The sequence below is a fragment of the Lemur catta genome, chromosome 16 (genome assembly GCF_020740605.2).
Source record: "Lemur catta isolate mLemCat1 chromosome 16, mLemCat1.pri, whole genome shotgun sequence".
Lineage (NCBI taxonomy): Eukaryota > Metazoa > Chordata > Mammalia > Primates > Lemuridae > Lemur > Lemur catta.
Genome location: NC_059143.1, coordinates 41435721 through 41458115, shown reverse-complemented (window position 1 = coordinate 41458115; position 22395 = coordinate 41435721). Strand labels below are relative to the sequence as shown.

Here is a 22395-nt window from a genome sequence, read left to right as displayed (position 1 = left end):
TGCCCTTAACTAACTCATACTCTCCTTTCCAGGAACAAAATAAAATGGCATCCATTACAAATGCTAATGGCCCCTCTCTTCCCAAACTGTCAAGAATACAACACTGTACTAATCTGTGGTGTTTTTCTTAGACCTTTATATGCAATCAGTAATCAAGGGTTAGAAATTATCTTTAATTCTACCTTATCTACATTTAGGTCTGGATCCCGTATCCCCTTCTGTAATAGCCCCCCAGCTACTTATTTTACTTTAATCCATTCACTCACTTCACACTAGTCCACCACTCTAAATGAAGATGTCTTAAAAAATGTTTCTCAATATTTTCATAATAACATTTTCCTTTTAAAAGAATCTCTAGTGATTTGCAATTTTCTAGTTTCACCTTCAACCAACTCTAAAGTACCATACTCATCGTTTGTACTTAACTCTGGTTTATGATGAGCTGATCATCTAACTCTGTAATATTTTCTCAAATATTATAAAGCAGATGCCCACAAGTCATAAACAAAAAACACTGTTTCAGACTATCTAGTCAAATACTCACAAGCAGATCTTTTTCCCCAATCTTAGTTTTCAATTTTTTTTTTTTTTTTTTTTTTTGAGACAGAGTCTCACTTGAGACAGAGTCTCTATTGCCCGGGCTAGAGTGCCGTGGCATCAGCCTAGCTTACAGCAACCTCAAACTGCTGGGGGCTCAAGCGATCCTCCTGCCTCAGCCTCCCGAGTAGCTGGGACTACAGGCATGTACCACCATGCCCGGCTAATTTTTTCTATATATATACACATATATATATATATATATACATATATATATATATATGTGTATATATATGTTTTTAGCTTTCCGTATAATTTCTTTTCTATTTTTAGTAGAGACGGGGTCTCGCTCTTGCTCAGGCTGGTCTCGAACTCCTGAGCTCAAACAATCCGCCCACCTCGGCCTCCCAGAGTGCTAGGATTACAGGCGTGAGCCACCGCGCCCGGCCTCAAATTTTTTTTACATTCTGGAAATTTATTTTAAAACCTGCACATATTTAAAAAAGAATTATAAGCCTAATACCTTACATAGAGTCCATATGTCTACAGGCCTGGTTTTCAAAATTATTTATATTATTAAAACAGAAACATTCTTGGTAAGCAAAGGAAAACTAATATTCACTGAGTACACATTCTATTACTCAAACAGTTAAGAATTTTAACTAGAGTTGTTAATGTGTGATCTTTATATGTTAAATATATATTTGAATTTTTATAGATTATACAGTGTTTATTTAACAAATACAGTGCTTACTATGGGCTAGGTATTGCCCTGTGTACTTACAAAGATTAACTCTTTCCATACGCATAATAACCCTATAAAGTCCTACTATCATCTTCATTTTACTGTGACAAAACTAAGGCTAAGAAAACTTAAGTGCCCAAGGTCACATGCCTATATAAATATTCACTATAGTCACCACTGGCAAACATCTGGTAGAGTCAGACCAGTTATAACAGTTATGACCCTTTCTGAATTTTGTTTCCATTTTCCTTCTTGTACAATCATATACTGTCTATCTTGACATGTGTAATGAGTATTTCACTACCAAGAATAACCAGTATTGGCAAAAGGTCATTTAAAATGAATCCACCTAAGACCCAGGCTAAATTTCACAGTAAACATTTTTTTAAACATATTGTTGAGACTTAATCTTTAAAAACTGAAACTAATTTATCTTATAATCAATATAACTTAGGTTAAAATTTTACTTCTAAACATTTTATAGAAGAAAGAATTAGTCAAATGCTGAATTGGGAATGGGCACACTTTTTCTGAGAAGAAAAAAACTGATTACACAATATAACTTTTTTCCAATGCACATTTGACCTAGCAGTATGATTACAAAGATTTTATTTTGCAAGAAATATTCAAAAACTTCAACAATTTTCCCAATATATTTAAATTATGCTCTTTTGGAAGACCCATCAGTTAAAATCCTTGCTACTTTTCTCTTTTTCAATAATGCACAGATCTAGCCGTACCAGATCTTTGTTTTTAAAGAATTCACAATTCCAGCTTCAACTTGCAAGGGATCGTATATTTGCACTTGCATATCATCAGATCAATATCTAACAAGTTGGCATCCATAAGTATAATAATGCAATGGGCAGAGACAGATGTTAGTGTTAAATACAGGATTTTTGATTGGGAATTAATTTTATAAGGGGTCAGTTTGTTAATGAGTATTTTGATATTAGATAGCTTTTGCTTTTCTTTTTTTTTACCAAATGCCAAACTATAGAGAGTCAGAAAATAAAAAGGCAGAACTTGAGGATCTTTTCTATTCACTTTAAGGTTAACCACTCATTTTTGTTGATAGGTGGTAGCATACATATCTGTGAGTTTGGGTATTTTTCCACATATGCTTGCAAAAAAAACGTTGTAGAAAAGCATGAGAACTCTTACGTGATATGACGTGGTCCATGTATTGAGGTAAATAAGGAGCCCAAGCATCGATGGTTTCCTTCCGTCCTGCCTGTTCAATTCTTCTCAGTTCTGCTAGAAGCAGGGCCTGTGCGGCTTCTCTTACCTGAGAAAATCACAGATCCAAATGTATAAACAGAAAACAGATCAGTTGATGAGGTGAGTGTTTATAAACTAGAAAGTTCATAATGAAATAAAGCTAGAAAAAATAAGAACTGTATTTATTTACATGAGAAAAACTACTAACCAAATAATGAATTAAGTACTTAAAGAGGAATAAACTGAATGCTAGCAAATTATCAAGGGCATTTTAATTAATGATCTCACTAAAAAATATTTTAACATTAATAGATGGAATTATGTTTGGATATTTAATCAGCTTTGGGTTTAAAACTTCATTTTCCTAAGTATTCTTGAGCTTTAATGCAGCATTTGAATTTTAAAATTTCCACATTTTTATTATTATAATAATATATAATTGTCACTATTACTGTTAAAATTTTCTCCTTTAGCCTGAAGAAATTCAACCTTATCTACTGAATTTCTTTATACTATATATGCTAAATAGGTATTATTTACACAAATATGTATAAATTCATATGATTCATGCATACCTAAGACATGCTTAAACAATTTGTTTTTGACAAATAGGTGAATATATTCCTGTGTAATGGCATAACCTATTTTAGTTCTATGGAGGAAATCATTTTTCTAAATTATATCCATTTTTTTCAATGAGGCATATACCTTTTATTTTGCAGTTTTAGTTTAGTTTTATTTTGATTTTGGCAGAAGTGCCACAGGCATGAGGTCAACAAAGGTAGTCAATACTGAGCGATACACTAACCAATTTATTAGCTGAAAAGATAACTCAGTAGCATCTGAATAAATGTTTGAGTAAAAATGTTGTTTTTAAGCATAAATAACTTTTGAAGTGAATTCAAAATGTTACTCAATGCAAACCCATGAAAATTTTAGTATTCTGCAGTCTCACTTGGAGTTGAGGAAAGAGAGACCAGGAAAGGGGCAAATATGTTACTAGTATTTACTGGAAAATTATTATTTAAAAAATTTAAAATCTTAAATAATAAGAATTGCTATAGCTACGCAGAGCAAATGCCATCATAAGGAAAATCTCTATAAAACATTTCCTCATCCCTGGTGATATTATATCCTGAGTAATATCTAATATAGCATTAGTCCATTAACACAAAATAATGACTATCATTTATTGAGCTTCTACCACGTGTCAGACTCTGTACTTACTGTTTCACTTGCATTATCTTATTTGATCCTGACAGCAATCCCATGAGGAATATATTATTATCCCCACTTTACAAATGAGCTTCAAATAGGTTAAGTAAATTGCCCAGGGTCACAAAGTTAATAATTAGTGGGACCGTTATTTAAACTCAGGTCTCTTCTAATTCTAAGATCTTTTTCTTTTACAATAACACAGTATCTTCCACTGGACTATAGCTATTCACTTAGAATTTGATGGTTCTGATTATACTGAGTGTTTGATTTTAGGGGAGGTGGGTTTATGTATTTCTTTGTGCGTGTGTGTATGATCTGTATAGAAACCAAAATGTCACAGTTCCATAAAGTATATAAAACTTTTTTTAATCAAACAGTCACTGGATTAAAAAAGATGAATAAACAAGCTGGAACATTACTGGTTAGTATACAAACTGAAAAAGAAAAACATAGAAATCATGAATCCATAATTTTCTATGACATAATAAACAGGTGATAAGTTAGATAAACATTAACCATTTTTGTTTCAAATTTACATTTGACCAATGCCTTTATAATATATATTTTTTTTAGCTTGACATTACCTCCAAGCATCGATCTTGCCATCTTCGGGCCAGCATCTCCAGAAGTGGAGGCCTAAATTTATCCAATCCCAGCAGGTCTGGTAGCATAACACAGTGCATAGCAGCTAACTGGCTCCATCCTGTTAAAATGTAATAGATTACAAATACTTTAAATATTGTGGCATTCCCAAAGTCACAAGTTTTTCTTTATGTAAGTATACCAAAAACAAACCAAAAAAAGGACAGATCTGCTAAGTTATGTTAACAATGATTTTAACTTAATATGAGACATTTTGTACAAAGAATTACACCCAATGTATTTCATCCCTAAATAATGTATTTGATACCTATAAGAACTCAATATTTTAAAACAAATAAATTTCCACATAAAGTATATCCAGATTGACAAGGAAAATACATTCTAAACAGTCTCTCCAAAATAAAACATATATTAAGGGATGGTAAAGCATAAAAATAAAGCTGTACTAGAACTACAGATTTGAAACCACTGCCAGTTAAAAGGGCATTCACACAGATATCTAAAAATAGGTTCATGTCACTTAAAGCATGGCCATCTGTGTTGCCATTGTATCAAGCCAAAAGAGATGTCTTCCCTTTTCTGTCAGAGGGCCTTTAATTAAGGTATTTATTGATTCCTTTCCTTACAAAATGCATCATATATTTAATCACAATCATAACTGTTGTAAGTAACATAACACCAATTTTGAGATAAAAAAATGAATGCAGACGTTCCACAAAATAAAAACCTTAGAAAAAATTTACAAAATCTTAAAACATCATTAACTCTAATCTATGGGAATAAAAGTTACTTTTTCCAAAGTTCGAATTCACAATATGAAATTTGATTATATGAAAAAGACAAACATTGTATACCACTGTAATACATAAAAGTACTAGTATACAGACATTTTTGAATAATCATTTCAACCCTATTTTAAAAGTGTCTGAAAAACATATACACTATAAATGCCTCATTCTTGCCAAATGATGTATGAGGCCACTATTAACCCACAATAATTAACATTACTTCCCGGGGATAACATTTAAATATAAATAATTAAGAATACACGCAAAAAAAAAGTCTAACACCATGTTACAAGGTGAGTTATTTATGAACATAGAATTTTTGCAAATCAATGTTTTGAAATAATCTAAACTGTAGTCTTCTAAAATAATGACAAAACCCTACCATAAAATTCAAAATGATCACTGGAATTAAGAGGGGGAGAGAGACAGACAGACAAGTCACCTATCTAAAGATTCATCCTTTCAATAAGGAAATTCTCACCAACTGATAATATATATGTAATTACATTAATTAAGGTGATAGGAACATGCATTTTAGATAATTTACAATAGAGGAAGACATAATTTATTATTTATATATGTATATACATATACGTGTGTACAAATTACCTAATTTCTTAAAGAATTTTAATGTTTCATAGAAATATGAAGTAAATTTGTGAACTAAATTTTAGTATAATTCTCACCAAGGCCTGAAGACTAATAGTTTATTTTTAAATTACCAAATGACTATCTTTCACTACAGCTTAATAAATATGACTGTAATTATTCTTCCTAAAATCCATTCTTTACAAATCTTAGTATAGCTTTATGAGAGAGAAACCAAAAACGAAGTTACACTTTTCAGTTCCTATGTCTTCTTTCCAAAGAAGTGGAACTTGCAACCCATGTTCTGTACCTCACAGACATTGCAACATTCCTTCTGTTTGAATGACTAGTGATATTACTTTTTAGTGAAGAACCAGAATCATTCTGAGTTATAGTTCAGGTTTCGTAAATGTCCTCCTTTTTATATTATACAAACTGCTAAAGACTGACGCTGCAACAAAGACTGGATACAGCTCAGAGCTCACAAATTCCATTAAGCTTCCAGGAAGTACAAATAATCCTAAAGAGGTCTTACGGAATAAAGTTTTGTAGACCCCATGCACATTTTCAGAGCTCCAAAAACACTTTCCATTTGTGTAACTCCACAGGGATAATATGGTAGCCCAACTACATCTTAAAAATTGAAATTATAGATTTTTGCCTCAGCCTGAAACAGAAATAGTAAGGAGGATAAATGGGTAAATTCCTATCAGTCTATAATCACTGGTACCAACTACCAATTTAAAGACTTTCCAAATGACAATGTAAATTAAGGGACTTTCTTATATTCCCCCCTAACCAGGGCACAGTCGTGTAAAGACAGCAAAAATGTGTCTATCAAAGTAATGACACATATAAAATAAATTCATTAGCTTTAATGTCAGAGATCGCATGGCAAACGTTATTATGAAAACCAACCAACCACCTTTAACGTCAACTTCGCATCAAAGATTAGCATCTTTGTACTGGTTTAACAACATTCTAGATCATAAGAAACATGGTTGATACCAGCCAGCGGTAACATTACATTTTTATAACTGGCTCTTGTCATTGACATTAGCAAAAAAGTTATAGAGACTTTAGATCTCATATATAACAAAGCAGATGGATGTATAAATCAGATAAAAAGAACATGTCTGTTAGAATAAAGCACAGATTGAAAGGAAGTGGTTAGAAAGTAGAGAGAGAATACCTTCATTTACTAAGAAACAGGTATGTAAAGCAGGAGCAGAAGCAGGGTCAGAACCAGAGTGGTCAGCGGCAGACCGCGCAGAAACGACAGGTGCGGCGACTTGCAGAGGAAAAGAGAAGAGAGGAGGAGGAGAGAATTGAGGTACAGCAGTTTCTGAAAAAAAGCCTAGTATTAGTGAAGAATGAAAAACAAAGTTGGCAAAATATAGTGAATGCAGAACGGAAACATGATGTTTTAATCAGAAGGGCATGATCATTAAAGATTACAGCAGGGAAATGATATATTTTATTGAATAGCAATCACAGTGTAATTCAAATTCCTCTTAAAGTCAAAATCTATTTAATATTATAGATGGGTGATGTGTTGACTAACACAACACACAACTCTAAAACATCTAAGGCAATAATGAAAAACTGATGACATTAAAAATTAGCAAGAGTGTCATTCAATTTTTTAAATTTCTCATAATGAAAAAGTTTATGCTGGTCTTCATTTTGTCAATTACATTTTCTAATAATTTCTTCTGACATTATGTGTAAATTATTTTTAAATATCACAAACCAATATTCACTGAAATCATTTTAATTTTCCACACTATTTTATTAAAAATTCAATTTAAAAGATACCAACTTGTAAAGAATATGTATACTTTGCTTAACTCTTGTTAAAAGAATCCTACATTGTTTCATTGACTGAAGTCTAAGAAATTATTATACAAATGCTTTATATATTAAAAGTAATTATTGTGAATTTTATAATTCTTATAGAATAGATGCACTAATTCTCTCCCCTCCCCCCAAAAAAGTTATGTTGCCAGGAAAATGTTTCAGCTTAAATTATCATATGAAAAAGCAAAAGGACCGTATGGCACACACATTCTACAACTGGAGGTCAATGTTAAGATTTAGAGGTCACCATTTGACACTTCCTTCCTATGGAGAAATTACCATATGTCATGCACAAGCATCTTCAAATTAATCCCTCTCCTTTCTTCTGTCATTGAACAGCAATAGGTTTGGGCTCCTGAACAGATTAAGCATTGTCTGCTGAATGATATGTTTGCTTTTCATGCAGTGAAGTTCTTTTGTGATGACAGGACAGCTGCATGAAAACAACTTTTTCATAATTTCCACACGAATGCATCATAATGTCAATCAGGCACGTGTGAGGTAAACAGTAGAACTGAAAGAAGTCCATGAAAAGAAACTCTAACTCCATAAACCCTAAGAAGCACATCTTACACACATGAAAGTTTTATCTGGGAAATTATAATTCTTTATTATTACAAGAAGTTTCTCTATATTTCTCTTATACTGAACGTATAGATAAAATATTAGAATTAAGAAATGAATTTATCTGTTTTTTAATTTTCACTTAAGTCATGTTGCCTGCATATGACAGTTTCATTGTATCTTATACTATATTATACTGATTAGGATCTCCAATACAATATTAAAGTGGAGAGAGAGAACATTCTTTCTGTTATGAATATTTTACCCTTCAGTGTACAAGATACTCTTTATCAAAGAAGTTCCTTTCTACTTCTAGTTTGCTAAGAATTTCTACCATGAATAAGTGATGAATTTTATCATATATGTACCTTTTGGCATCAAAAAGATCATATGATTTTATTCTTTTGTTCTAAGTGTGGTGAATTATATCAATTGAAACCTGAGAATGTTACACTAGCCTTGCATTTCTGGAATAAACCCAACTTGGTCGAGGTACATTTTTTTGTGTGTTCAATTGATTTAGTTGCTAATATTGTGTGTTGGATATTTGTACTTATATTAATAAGGATCACTGCCCAGTGATTTTCCTTTCTTGTAATATTTTTGTCAAGTATTATAATCAAGATTATGCTTGTCTTTTTCTATTCTTTAGAAGAGTTTTTGTAAGATTGGTGTTATTTTTTTCTTTCATTTTTAAACATCTTTATTTGAAGTATAATTTTCATATAATAAATGTTAATTACTTAAAAAGTAAAAAATAAAAAAAGAAGCATAAAGAGAGGGTATCTACAGATTCATTTATTTAACAAATATTTACCGAGCTCCTTCTCTGTATCTGCCATTGTTCCAAGAATTTGCAATAAATAAGTGAACAAAACAGAAAAAGTGTCCCGGTTCTATAAGCTTCCACAGCAGATCAAAGTTATTATATAAGCCAATTTACAAAAAGAGAGGCACATAAGTTCAAACACAAAATTTTAGGGAATTCTCAAATTCATTCATTCACCTGACATACGTACTCCAGGTTAAGTCTAGGTTTTTTTTTTTTTGCTACAGATCCTGGAAAAGGATGTTGATAAACTATTGGTTAATTTATGTAAATATTACCTGAGATAATTTAACGATGACTATCTGTTACTTCCAAGTTTAAACAACCTAAGTTGAGCCAAAATCTTAAAAGCAGCAAGAGTAATAATGTTACATACAGAAGAACAAAGATAAGAACATCTTGTTATATATGATTTCTTGTTAGAAAGACAAGAAAGAAGACAACGGAGTATCATCTTTAAAGTATTAAAAAATAAAAACGGTCAATTTAGAGTTATATACCAGACAAAAATATCTTTCACAAACAAAGGCAAATAAATATGTTTTCAGGCTGGAGACAGTGGCACACGCCTGTAGTTCCAGCTACTTGGGAGGATGAGGTAAGAGGACTACTTGAGCTCAGGAGTTTGAGACCAGCCTTGGCAACACAGCAAGATCCCATCTCAAAAACAAAATGTTTTCAGACATAAAAAAAAAAACTTAAAGAACAGCAGATCCGCAGTACAAGAAGTGTTAAAGGAAGTCCTTTAGGCAGAAGGAAAGCTATACCAGATAGAAATCTGGATCTATACAAAGAAATAAAGAGCACCAAAAATGGTAACTATGTGGGTACATAAGTATGTTTTTTCTGATTTAAATCTCATTAAAATATAACTGACTATTAAACACAAATCATAATGATTTGTGAGGTTTATATCATGTAAAAATAAAATGCAGGACAACAATAGCATAAAAATGAGGAGGAGAGAAATACAAGTATAATATTGTAAGGTTTTTACATTAAATGTTAAATGGTATAGTAACATTTGCAGGTATACTGTAATAAGTCAAAGATGTAGACTATAAACTCTCAAATAACCAATAAAATAACCAAATAATTAACTTATAATATCTCCACAAAGGAGATAAATGGAATCATAAAAAATATTTTATTAATCTGAAAGACAACAGAAAAAGGAAGAGAAGAACAAAGAACAAATGAGAAAAAGAAAATAAAGTATCAGGATGACTGACTCAAACCTAACCATATCAACAAATACATTAACTGTAAATGGTTTAAATACCCCAATTAAAAAGTTAGATTGGATTGAAAAGCAAGACCCAACTATATGCTGTCTACAAGTAACACACCTTATATAAAGACCCAAATAGTGAAAAGACAAAAGGCTGAGAAAAGATGTATCATGATAACGTAGCCAAAAATGCTGAATTGACTATATTATTATAAACAAAGTAGATTTCGAAGCAAAGGATATTAGCAAAGATGAAGGTCATTTCACAATAATAAAAGTCAAATAATCAAGGAAAAAATAATTACAAAAGTTTATGCACCTATTAAGAGAGCTTAAAATACATGAAGAAAAACTGACAGAAATGCAAGAACAAATAAACAAACCCATAATTATAGCTGCTGATTTCAATTCCCTCACCTAATTGATAGAGCCAAGTGAGCAGAAAAATCAGCAAGCATACAACTAAACTTGAACACTGCCAAGTAACTTGAGCTGACATTCATGAAATATCCCACCCAACAAAAGAATACACATTCTTCTGAAGTACACATAGTGTATTTGCCAAGATATACCATATTCTGGACCATAAAATATGTCTTGATAAATATAAATGGATTTATATTGTACAATATGGTGACCATAATTATAACAATATATTATGTTCTTGAAAACTGCTAAGAGATTTTAAGTGTTCTTAACACATACAAAAAAGATACATGTGAGGCAATGGATATGTTAGCTTCATTTAGCCATTCCACAATGTATACATATATCAAAACATCATGTTGGACACCATAACTATATGCAATTTTGTCAATAAATAAAATACAATCAACTGAAAAAATTCAAAAGGATTCAAACCATGCAAAATATGATATCTGACCATAAAACAGAAATCAATAGCAGAAAGATCCTTGGAAAATCTCTGAATGTTTGGAAATTTAAATAACTCATTACTAAATTACCCATAGATAGTAGTTACCTTTGGGAGGAGAAGTTATGATGACTGGGAAGGAACATGCAGGATGTTTCTGAAGTGCTGATAATGTTGTATTCCTTGTCCAGGGACATAGTTACAAGGGTGTTCAGCTTATAAACGCCCTCTACATTTCTGTTTTGTGCAATTTTCTGTGTATTTTACACATATAAGTATAGAAAGTTATCTAACCAAAACTATTATAAAACTTTTATATAGTTTAACATAAAATATTATATAATGATTATATAACTTTAATTAGAGGACAGGGAAATGAGAAGGCTGACCATGGAGGGTGGGAAATGAAGGATGGGAATGGCACACAGTGTGGGAGCTTATCTTCCAGGATGAAAACAGACAGCATCAAACACAGAAAATCAGGCATATCGAATGAGGATGTTAAAGTAAGAACCAAATAATCAGCTATGAAAGATAAAAGTACTCATCCCTAGGGAAGGGTAAAATTATAGCTATGAAGTTGGGAGCCTATTTTTTCTAACAAGTGTTGTAGAACTATTCTTTGACTCTTTTAAACTTACACAAAAACAAAGGGAAAAGGAAAACTCTAAGATGTTACCACTTATAAGCAGAACCTTCACCAACACATCTCTTGCTTCTTTATGTCTATCATATTCTGTAAGAGTCAGCATTAATTCTTGGCCTAAAGGAAAGTTTTCTAAGCAGACAAGACTCCCCAACTCTCGTGATTAGCTCATTTGCCAGTCTGAAAGGAGTATAAAAGATATATGCAGAAATACCTGAGTATACTAATTACACTTGGGAATATATGTAAATAATTAAGAAAAATAAAATAAGACAAAAATTCTCTTCTATCCTTTAATGAAAAACAAAGCTAGAGATGAAAGTTAAGGTATATAATGATTTAAATAAAAAGAAAAGATAAAAAAACTGTTTAACAAGGATTTCCACTTGTGAATCACAATGTATAAACTGCTGGCAAATGGCAGGAGACGAACTAAGGTATGTAACTATGAATTTAAACATTCCTAAATGTAGTTAAAAGATAGGTATAATTTTTACACTGAAGAGACATACAATTAAAACACTAGCGCTGTCAAGTTAAGGTGCCTCTAATGCAAAAAGATTAGGCCAAAGACAGCACAATAAAATTATATGAAATATGCTCATTTATCAATTTCTAAATAAATCTGATTTATTTTTAACTGACATCTTAATTATCCATATTTACATCTGGAATATAACAACTTTTCTCTCTTTTAATAATCTGAGACAAACAAAATGTTATAATTATACATTAGCTATGGTTCCTCAGTTTCTAGAACCGAAATGTCATGTCAATTACTTAATAAGATTTAGTTTTACCTTGTTTAATCTGTCCTTGCACAATATTACTGGCAGTTGGAGGGGAACCCCTTGCCTTAGAAAGGTCTGGGGTGCTTGGTCTAGGTGGCCTTCAAAAAGAAGAAAAAAAACACATGTATATATACTTTCACATTTTCATATATCCAGAATTATTTAAAATATTAAATTTTCTTGTTCCAAATGAATAACAAAAGAAACACATACAGAACATTTTTAATTTACTGTTCTAAAAAGATGGGGTTTTTGGTTTCGTAACTATTAACATTCTCCATTTCAAATTTGAATATGGTAAAATAAGTAAATGATTAACAAGTAGCAATTAAAAGTTTTACATCTACACTATATGCTTTATAGTAGTTTAAGAAAGATTTATGAACACTCCAATGTACTACATTGACAGATAAATATCATACTTAGTCCTTCATTCTTCAATATTAGCATGCTGGGATTTCAGCCTACCTACCAAATATCATCGGTCCAAATGAATTCACACAAAGACACACTGAGTTTAAAAGTATTCATCCCTAAAGCCTGACAAAGTTAATGAGGCATTAATAAATCTTGGACACTAGAGGCAAATGTCTAAGTTTTGAATTCTGGCTCTACCATTTACTAACTACTGTGTGACGCTGGACAAATTACTTCATCTCTCTGTGTTGCAGTTTTCTTATCCGTAATGAAGGGATAATAAAAGTGTCTACCTTACAAGGTTAAGAGCACTAATGAGTTAGTTTTTGTGAAGTGCTTACAACAGAGACTGACATGAAGCAAATGCTAGCTACATAAGTAGTTGTCAGATAAAAAAAATTATTGATATGGCCCACTCTCAATAGAGAATATAATAAAAAAATGTCTTCATAACTTTGGGAAATAGGAAATAGCAATTCAGGCTAAGTATTCTAGAAATATTAAAATAATATTCTCCTGCATTTAAAAATTATTTTCTCTTTCCCTATTGAAAAATTCTGACAATACTTCTCACAAAATTCTGAAGACAAATCACTGAACACATATCATTCATTACATATAGTAGCAAGAAGAAGCAGCACTTTAACCACATATCTTGAGTTGAATGTTAATGCAAACTTCAAGTAGATCCAATTTTACCATGATACTTACTCAAGAGCTAGTCTATATGACCAATTCCCTCATTCCAAATTTTTTAATAGCTACTAAGTATGTCAATGTACATACAATAAAACCATTTAATTTTATGATGTTTTAAACCAGGCATTTTAAAGACTTGCCTTTTAAAGTTTAAAGAGAAAACGCTGAGATGACATGAAAAGGCTAAAGTGCATAGAATAAAAAAAAAAAAGATAAACAACCTCAAAAATAAAACAGATTTCTCTTTTGAAACTTAACAATAAAAATCAAACTATCATGGTCACACCTGGTAGGGCCCTTCTTCATATGATCACCAATAAAAGTTGCATTGGTCATACTCATTAAGGTATTTGCCAAAGAAATGACAGACAGGAGATGCTGTGTCGTGACGGCTCGGGACACTCCGTAAGTTCCCTTTCCTATTCCTTCAGTTGCTGGCAGCTTCCTTCCTACTTCTGTTCTCCCATGTGACAGTTTACAAGCAGGTTGATTATAACCAGGAAGCATCAGTGACATATGGCCTCCCCTCGATAAGAGACCAAACGACACCGTGCAATGGGGTTTCAGCATTCCAAGGCGATCGAGGCAAACTTCATCCAGGACTTCATTCAAACCCCAGGCGTGAAGGCAGGACATGAATAACTTTGCAGTGTCCATAGTTAAATTATATTCTAGCAGGGTCAGTGGCTTGGATTTGCTGGCCCGATATTCAGGATCACTTTCTTCCCTTCTCTGCCTCATCATCTCCTCATCCTCCTCTTCATCATCAAGGAGGTGTTCCTTTATGTTCTCTTTGATAGTTTCTTTCACTTGTTGGAAGAGAACTGCAGCTCGTTTTCCAGTTAGAAAAGATCCCCCTTTGTCTGAACTGCCAGATGCTTTTTGCAAATTCTCTGGGGAAATAAGCGCAGTATTCGGCCTAGAGGCTTCTTCAGTCAGGAGTTGAATAATCAACGCTTCCACATCAAAGAAAAGCACATGTATGTCCGGGTCTGTTAGGTTTGTCTTTATTGCTTGAACCATCAGGGAGTTATGAGAATATTTAGGTAAATTCCCCTGAAATAAATATTTTTAAAAAAGATAGTTATAATTCAAAGTGTTTAATTTCATATGCTCATTAATGAACAATAAATAGAGCAATTCAAATGCTTATTAAGCTGTCTTTTCAGGGACCTATAGCATTAAAAGTAACACATTAACTTTGCCAATCAACAGCATGTAAAACATAAGCATATACAGTTAGAAGAACTTTATGCTGAAACAATCAAAAATTGCCAATTAATTAAAAAACCAAGGGAAAAAATGTTTATTATTGAAGCAGGGGTCTTTTATTCATAGAACAGATTAAAATTTGTTTCAGTAACTTATCAGCAAATTCTATCTCTGAGAATGAATTACTGTTCCACCTGAAAGAATAATCTGTTTATCATGGCTACTGATTCTTTTAAGTTTTGCACTGTCAAATCTCTCCTTATTCTATTTTACCTTCATCTCTCCCCTGCCCCCAAAAAAGTGTTATCCTTTGACCATGTCCCCTTTTCTATTGCTCTCTGCCTCTACCGTCCTTTATCGCTATTGCCAAAGTTACTGAGAGCAGTAGACTAAGCCAATGGAAACTCTTCAGTCCCTCCTCCTTAATCTCTTTGCAGTATCTGACATTGTTGTTTTAGCTGAGAGACAGTGGTGGTAGTGGGGTGGGGAACAAAAAGAATAAAAAGCCCCCTCTCCAGAATCCTGGAAACACCCTCCTGGTGAGTACTCTAATTCTGACCATCCTCTCTCTTAGCTGTGCTAACTTCTTCCTCCCACACAGAAACTATCACATATATGTGGATGGCTCCTTAATTTCCGTCATCCTGTATTTCCAATTCTTTGTAGCTGGATGTCCCATAGCACCACCTTACATTTAACATGTCCTCATCTCTGCCCTCTCACTAACCTGCAGTACCTCCTGAATCAGTTGGAAATCATTCCTCTTCCTTTCTATCCCACTGTCACGACAGAAATTCGGATCCTTATCTTTATTCCTCAAGACAGCTTTCACCGCCCTAGTCTCATCTTACTCCAACATGTGTGACATCCACAGAGCCAGACTAATTTCTAATGTAAACCACAAATGTAACCATGTCACTCTTCTACCAAAAGACTTCCATTATCGTGGATTATTAAGAGAAATAGAAAATATAAAATTCTTCACTAAATCACAATATAGGTGACTATCTGATCTTGAGATGAGAAAAGACTTCCTAACTATACTTAAAATTCACTACTGTAAAAAAAAAAATGTTAAACAGCAAGTAAGAATGAGGAATAAGCCTGGCACTGTGGCACACCTATAGTCCCACCTGCTCGGAAGGCTGAGGCAGGAGAATCACTTCAGCCTAGGAGTTCCAGTGCAGTTGCACTATGATTGCACCACCGCACTCCAGCCTAGGTGACAGAGCGAGACCCTGACTCACTCACTCAATCAATAAATAAAAATAAATTATTTTAAAAGAAAACTTAAATATCTAACAGTAAAGAAATAGGCAAATAATTGCAGAACAGCCATATAATAAAGTATTGCAGTCATTACAAATCATGATTTTGGGGCACAATTAACCATATAGCAAAATGCTTATGTTCCAACTTTAAGGTAAAATTACACACACATGCGTATGCACACACACACACACACACACACACACCTGGGCATGGTTCCAATTTTATTTATTTAATGCTTAAACATATATATATGAGCATGGCAAAAAGGCTGAAAAAAATACATGAAAATAGTAATTACATTTTCGTGACAGAATTATAAAACATTTTGTTCGAATTTCTATATAGTTAAGTTGTATATAATCAATATATATTATTTTCATAATTAGAAAATAAAACTTTAGAATAAAATGTAAACCCCCATCCTTCAGGAAGTTATCTCAAGTGGCTCCTTTTTCAAAAATTACTTAGACTTCTTCAAGCAGATCTTATCACTATTTCCTATGTATAAACTCTAAATATTTCCAGAGTTAAACAATCTCAGGTGCATAATATAAATTTATACTATACAATAGTAAACATGAAGTTACAAATCATTCCTACATTTACTCTTTCATTGATATATAATAATTTATATACTTATGGGGTACATGGGAGTGTTTGTTTCATTCCTATACTTCATTCATCATTCCACCATTAACCTAACCCCTATTATGTCCCTTGTGCAAAGCACTGAGGATACAGATACAATGGTGAATAAAAAATGATTTTTCTAGCCACGGAACTCAAAACTAACAGATAAATGATGTGTAAAACAGTCATTATAATATGAACAGTGCTATAAATAAAGGGAGACTGCAAGGTACTACAAAGGGACACAACAAAGAAAGTACCAACTCTGTCTTGGGTGACCAGAGAGAGCCTCATGGAAGGTGTAACTTGAGCTATGAAAAAGCATTCCTGGCAGATAGATGGCAGGATGTGAAAATGGACAAAGGCAGGAAACACCACAGGATGGAGGTTGATGAAATCACAGGTGACTAAGATGAAGAATGTCATGGTTCATGGAGAGCACTGAGGGCCACACTAAGGCTTTTGAACTTTCTCCTACAGGCTTGGGAGCACTAAAGCGGTACTTTTCTCAGAATCATCAGGGGTGCTTGTTAAATATAAGTTCCTGGGTCTGATATCAGACCCGAATCAGTATCTCTGGGAATGTGCCAGAATCTGTCTAATGAGTGCCCCAGATGACTTCTGCAAGTAAAGTTTGAGAACTACTGTCTAAAAGACTTTAATGAGGGGAGTTACATGATCAAACTTAATCATATAAACACTTACCCATCAGCAATGTTGGCTGAAAAGGAGCAAGAGCAGAGTCATGAATATGAGACGGAAGGCAAGAGAAGTCACCCAGATGAGGGAAGATGAAAGTATGCAATTGCACCATGAATGTATTATAGAAGATAGGATGAATTAAAGAATGTGTGTAAACTACCCATTTATTTGTCACAGCACTGTGCATTATATTTGCTTTCTCAAACATGGCACGTGTAATGCCAGACACTAAGTTTACTGCTTTGTACCTATCAACACTAATTTGGGTAAATGATACATAACATTATATGTAATGTTATTGATATGAAAATTATAAATAATGATAGCTACCACATACAAAGCTGTTGCTATGGCCCAGGCACTATGCTAGGTATTAGGCTTGGTTATGTCACAGCAAAAGATAAAATATCATCTTATATCAATAGTAGGTAGGCAAACCTGACCCCAGGTATGACAGAATAGGTAATAACAATATTAAACACCCACCATGGTACTTTAGCAGATACTGTCTTTCCAGCGAAGATGTGCAAAATTCTTTTAGGAGAAAGAGACCATTATTACCAAAGACTATAAAATCAGACATGTTTAATAAAGAAATTATTAAAGCAACAAGAGTGGCTGATAGAAAAAAGAAAGCAAAAGTGAGGGGATACAAGGTAGACTTTTAAGCTCTCTCAACTGATGGCAAGCACACATGTGCCCCTTTGAGCACCCCCAGATCTGCCCATATTTCTGTCTCTTCCTGGGAGGTGTACCAGCAGACAGCCCACGTGCTTGGACAACTGAAAGGTCATCTAGTGTCTGGTATTATGATATCTGGATGCGACTGTGTGTGACTCCTCTTATCACAACCTCTTCAGTGCCACTGATTGTGTCATTGTGACAAAAATAGTACCTAACAGCAATCCACAGAAGAAAAAAAAAAAAAGAAATGAAACATTAAAAAAAAAAAAACACAGATGAGAAGATAACGGGGAGAATGAAAGAGAAAATGACTCATCCCCAAGTCCTGTCAATGAGCTATAATTTGACATCACACAAAGTCCTGCATAACCTATAATACCTTGACAATGGATTTTACTTTAACCTAACCAAGTCCTGTTATAACAAAATAAGACATTCAGCAAAGTTGTGAGGAAAATATTTTGGCTAAATGTATGGAGATTGCTGAGTTAATCACCAACATGTCTAATATTCTAGTATGTTACACTAAGATTAGCTACAGTAAAAGGAACAAAAACATCTATCAAACCCAAGGGTCTCTTGGCTTAATCATAAGATATACATATCCAGAGCAAACTCACTCATTCAAATCTTCTTATATTCTTGACAATTTCAAATACAGGCTATCTGATCAAGGAAAACTTTAACAGCAACCTTAGTATGCAGCCTCTGCCACCTTTATTAAGAACATCTGAAATGTGTGCTCACAAACTCACCTTTATCTTATCATGGAGGAAGATTAAATTCAATTCAACAAATATTTGTGGAGTGCCTATTATGTGCAAGATGCTTGGGAGAAAATAAAGCCTCTATCCTTGAAGCAATAGCTAAAAACCGTATTTGAAAAAGGCCAACAAGGAAAGTTAAATCATAAGGTATATACAAGTGAAATGGTCTCAAATTTGCTAGTAAAACTCAACGAAAATGCAGAATACATACATACACACACACACTTACTTAAAAGGGCTAGTAAGACAGATACATTTGACATTTTCATTGTAAGTACCAAGCTTATTATAACTTTGTATTTTCTGTGTGAGGGAAAATACATATTTAGCCATTTCAGATTTTAAAAAAGAAACCTGACTTAAAATATTACAGAAATGCAACCACAGGAAAAAATTATTGGATTCCTTGCTCATCACTGAAAGTGAACCTGTGGCAATCATGTTAAGGGGAGCAGGTAAAATTGTCTCCAGTGAAAACCCAAGGAAAATAACAGAACTATGATCATGAAATTAATCTTTATTTAAGCATGGATATTTTTCAGCACACACACACACACACACACACACACACACACACACACACACACACACTATATGCAGTAGCCCCCAGCAACAAAAAAGCAATAACTTAGAATCTACAGAGGAAAAAATGTTGATGTATCCATGTTTTAACATTTATCATTATTATATATTTGAATGTATTCTAAGTTACCTGATAGCTTTTTTCCCTAAAAACAGTATTATAATGATATTTTAAGTATATTTCATCTTATGACTAAGAGAAATTTAAAACACTGGCAATAATTTTATTCTTACACTATTCACTTCAACAGTCCTGATTTAAAAGCTTATTTCTGAATTGCGTTTTAATATCACAGTTTAAGACTATTTTTAAATACTCTCATAAAATAATTTAACATCATTTTTCTTGAGTGAGCACTGAGTGTAACCCACAGTGATATCAGATGGTTCAGATTTCTACCTAAAAATAGTTTATAACAGCGATTATAAACATCAGCTGATTTTCATGCTAAAGTGTAAAGCTGAAGAGTTGATGATTTAAAAAGAAAAAAAGCAGAATCTGCTTTGAAACCAGATTAAGGATACTAAGAACAAAGCTAGGACATGTTATACATCTAGCCCATACACACACACACGTTTCTATAAATATCAAAATTGAGTACTAAAATAGAAGAAAAAATTTTTATGTGAAAAATCTTAACATTCTGCTTTACAAAATTATGTGGGTATCATATTTACATTGTATGTTCTAAATAATTTTTAATTTCCTAAATATGGTGTAAAAAACTGGTTTATTACCTAATAGTATTTGGTAGGCAAAATAAATTAAAAGAATAATTTTACTCTTGACTTTGTATAGGATATGTTATTGCATAAAAATCTTTAAAGGAATTTCTGAAATTCTGATGCACAGTGTTAAATGTAAAAGGTTCACTGAATAAAAACAAATTGATGACATAATGTACTTTTGAAACATTCTAAAGTTAGGTAAGGGAAAATCTCACTGCCTACTAAAAAGTATTCACAATATAGTTTCGATATGAACTATTTGCAATGTTAAGAAAAAGGACAAAAGGTTAAGGAGAAAGCAAGAGAGAGGGGGGGAAGTGGAAAGGGAGGCACAAAAACTAGAAAATATCAAGAAAATGTATAAGACTGACATGGATATTTGGTGCCCCCTGCTGTTGTCTTGCTGTTACTTAACACTAATGGTTAGGGTAACAAAGTGAGATAAGTTCTTTTTTCAGAGAATCCATTTATGTTGGAATTAGACAAAATATACTATCTACTTATCTTAAATATAGGATTTTGCATAGGATGAAATTTCATGATTATGTATGAATGAGGATATAGTCAGAGTTCATGTTATCTCCCTTTCATGTGTTTTCATTAACAAAAAGAGATACTTAACCTGCTGAGGGGTTTTAAGGTTTATACTATAATTTATACAACATAAAATACAAATCACTCAATAAAAATTATAAATATTAAATATAAATGTTTAGATCATTCCTTTTATAAAAAAAATCTTCCAAAGATATTTCTATAGGCCATGTCTTACTGGATAATAATGCTTGAATAATAATACCCAAATGGTATCCACAGTAGTACAGAGGAGATTGATTTTCAACTCTTCCCAAAGGGGCAAGTTACCAAAGTAACAAGACGAGGAGTGATCCTCCATTGTACAGACCTTTATACACATATAGACCTTTAACTCCCTAGTATCAATTCTTCTATCTTCCAAATAAAGAAAAGACTGCCCACCTCAGACAGGTGTTGTAAACAGCTAATAGATAACACAAGCAGTATTCCTTTCAGGTGTAAGAGATAAACCCAGATTATTTTATCTCAAATGAATGCATTAAAGATACACATGAAAATTGTTTAAACCAACTGAAGGAAAGAAATTGTAAAAATCCAAATCTCTCCTATAGTAATATACCCTTCAGGATATGCCAAAACCCTTAACACATTTGTAAATGAACGGAAACAAGGTGAGATTCTGGGAGGCCAACTTGGTAAAGAATAGGATAAGACTAATAAAGACAAAATGATAGAAGAAAAAAGAACTTCTCCAATCTACCTTGAGTTACTGTGGTGAGCAAGCCCTAATTTCAGAAATATTCACACTCATATGAGGCTAGCCTTTTTTTTTTTCTTTTGAGGCAGGGTCTCTCTCTGTCACCTGGACTAGAGTGCAGTGGTGTCATCATAGCTCACTGCAACCTCAAACTCCTGGGCTCAAGCGATCCTCCTGCCTCAGCCTCCCAAAGTGCTAGGATTACAGGTGTGAGCCACCATGTCCAGCCAGATTCTAACCTATTTTAAACCCTTTTCTCTCAACATTGCCCAACTTGGCCCACATTTCACTATTCTCTCTATGAGAGTTCACCATTCCCACCTGCACCTGCATAGGTTGTTAGCTTTGCCTGGGACGTTCTTCCGCACTGTCTTCCTAGATGCCAAGCCTCCCTCTCTTCAGAAAAGCCGTCCCAACAACTCTTCAGGTCAGTTGTCTCCTGGGGGCTTTCTCCCACTTTATACCTTCAGTGGTATAAAGCTTAACCCCTATAAACTGCACACTTGTCTCCTCCATCAGAGCAGCAACTCCTCAATGCCAGGGCCCGCTGGGCACAGATGTAACTAATGCACTCTCCAACTGGTTCCAGCTTGGGGCCTAGCTTATAGTATGTGCTGAATGAATGCATGAATCAATCGATCAATCAAGAATATTAGGCTAGTGTGTGTTGAACACCTGTTGTGATAATAAATATTTTCAAACATGTTATCCCATTTGACTTAATTACAACCCTATTATCCCAATTCTAAAGCTAAAAACAAATTGAAGTTTTAAGAGTCAGTCACCCAGGGTCACAAAGCAAGTCAATGGTGACAATATAGGAGAAAGCCAGGTTCCTCCTATATCTGCCTGACATTTCCTACATGTTTTGAATAATTCTAGCTATCAAGAGGTTCTCAGCATTAGTTCTGC

The 22395-nt window shown here is 33.2% G+C and overlaps 1 protein-coding gene across 5 annotated transcripts in view; it reads right to left on the bottom strand.

Annotated features, from left to right (window-relative positions):
- The window catches only part of WDR7 (WD repeat domain 7), a 277915-nt gene that overhangs the window by 184550 nt on the left and 70970 nt on the right, over nt 1-22395 (bottom strand). For 4 of the 5 annotated variants that reach the window (XM_045527974.1, XM_045527973.1, XM_045527976.1 and 1 more), the window contains 4 exons: nt 13898-14667; nt 12505-12593; nt 4306-4424; nt 2447-2570 (listed from right to left, as the gene is read on the bottom strand). In XM_045527974.1, coding sequence (XP_045383930.1) covers nt 2447-2570; nt 4306-4424; nt 12505-12593; nt 13898-14667 — 1102 coding nt within the window. Of the gene's footprint in view, nt 1-2446; nt 2571-4305; nt 4425-6892; nt 6992-12504; nt 12594-13897; nt 14668-22395 lie in introns of all 5 variants that reach the window. The other variant, XM_045527977.1, reaches the window with a different exon arrangement.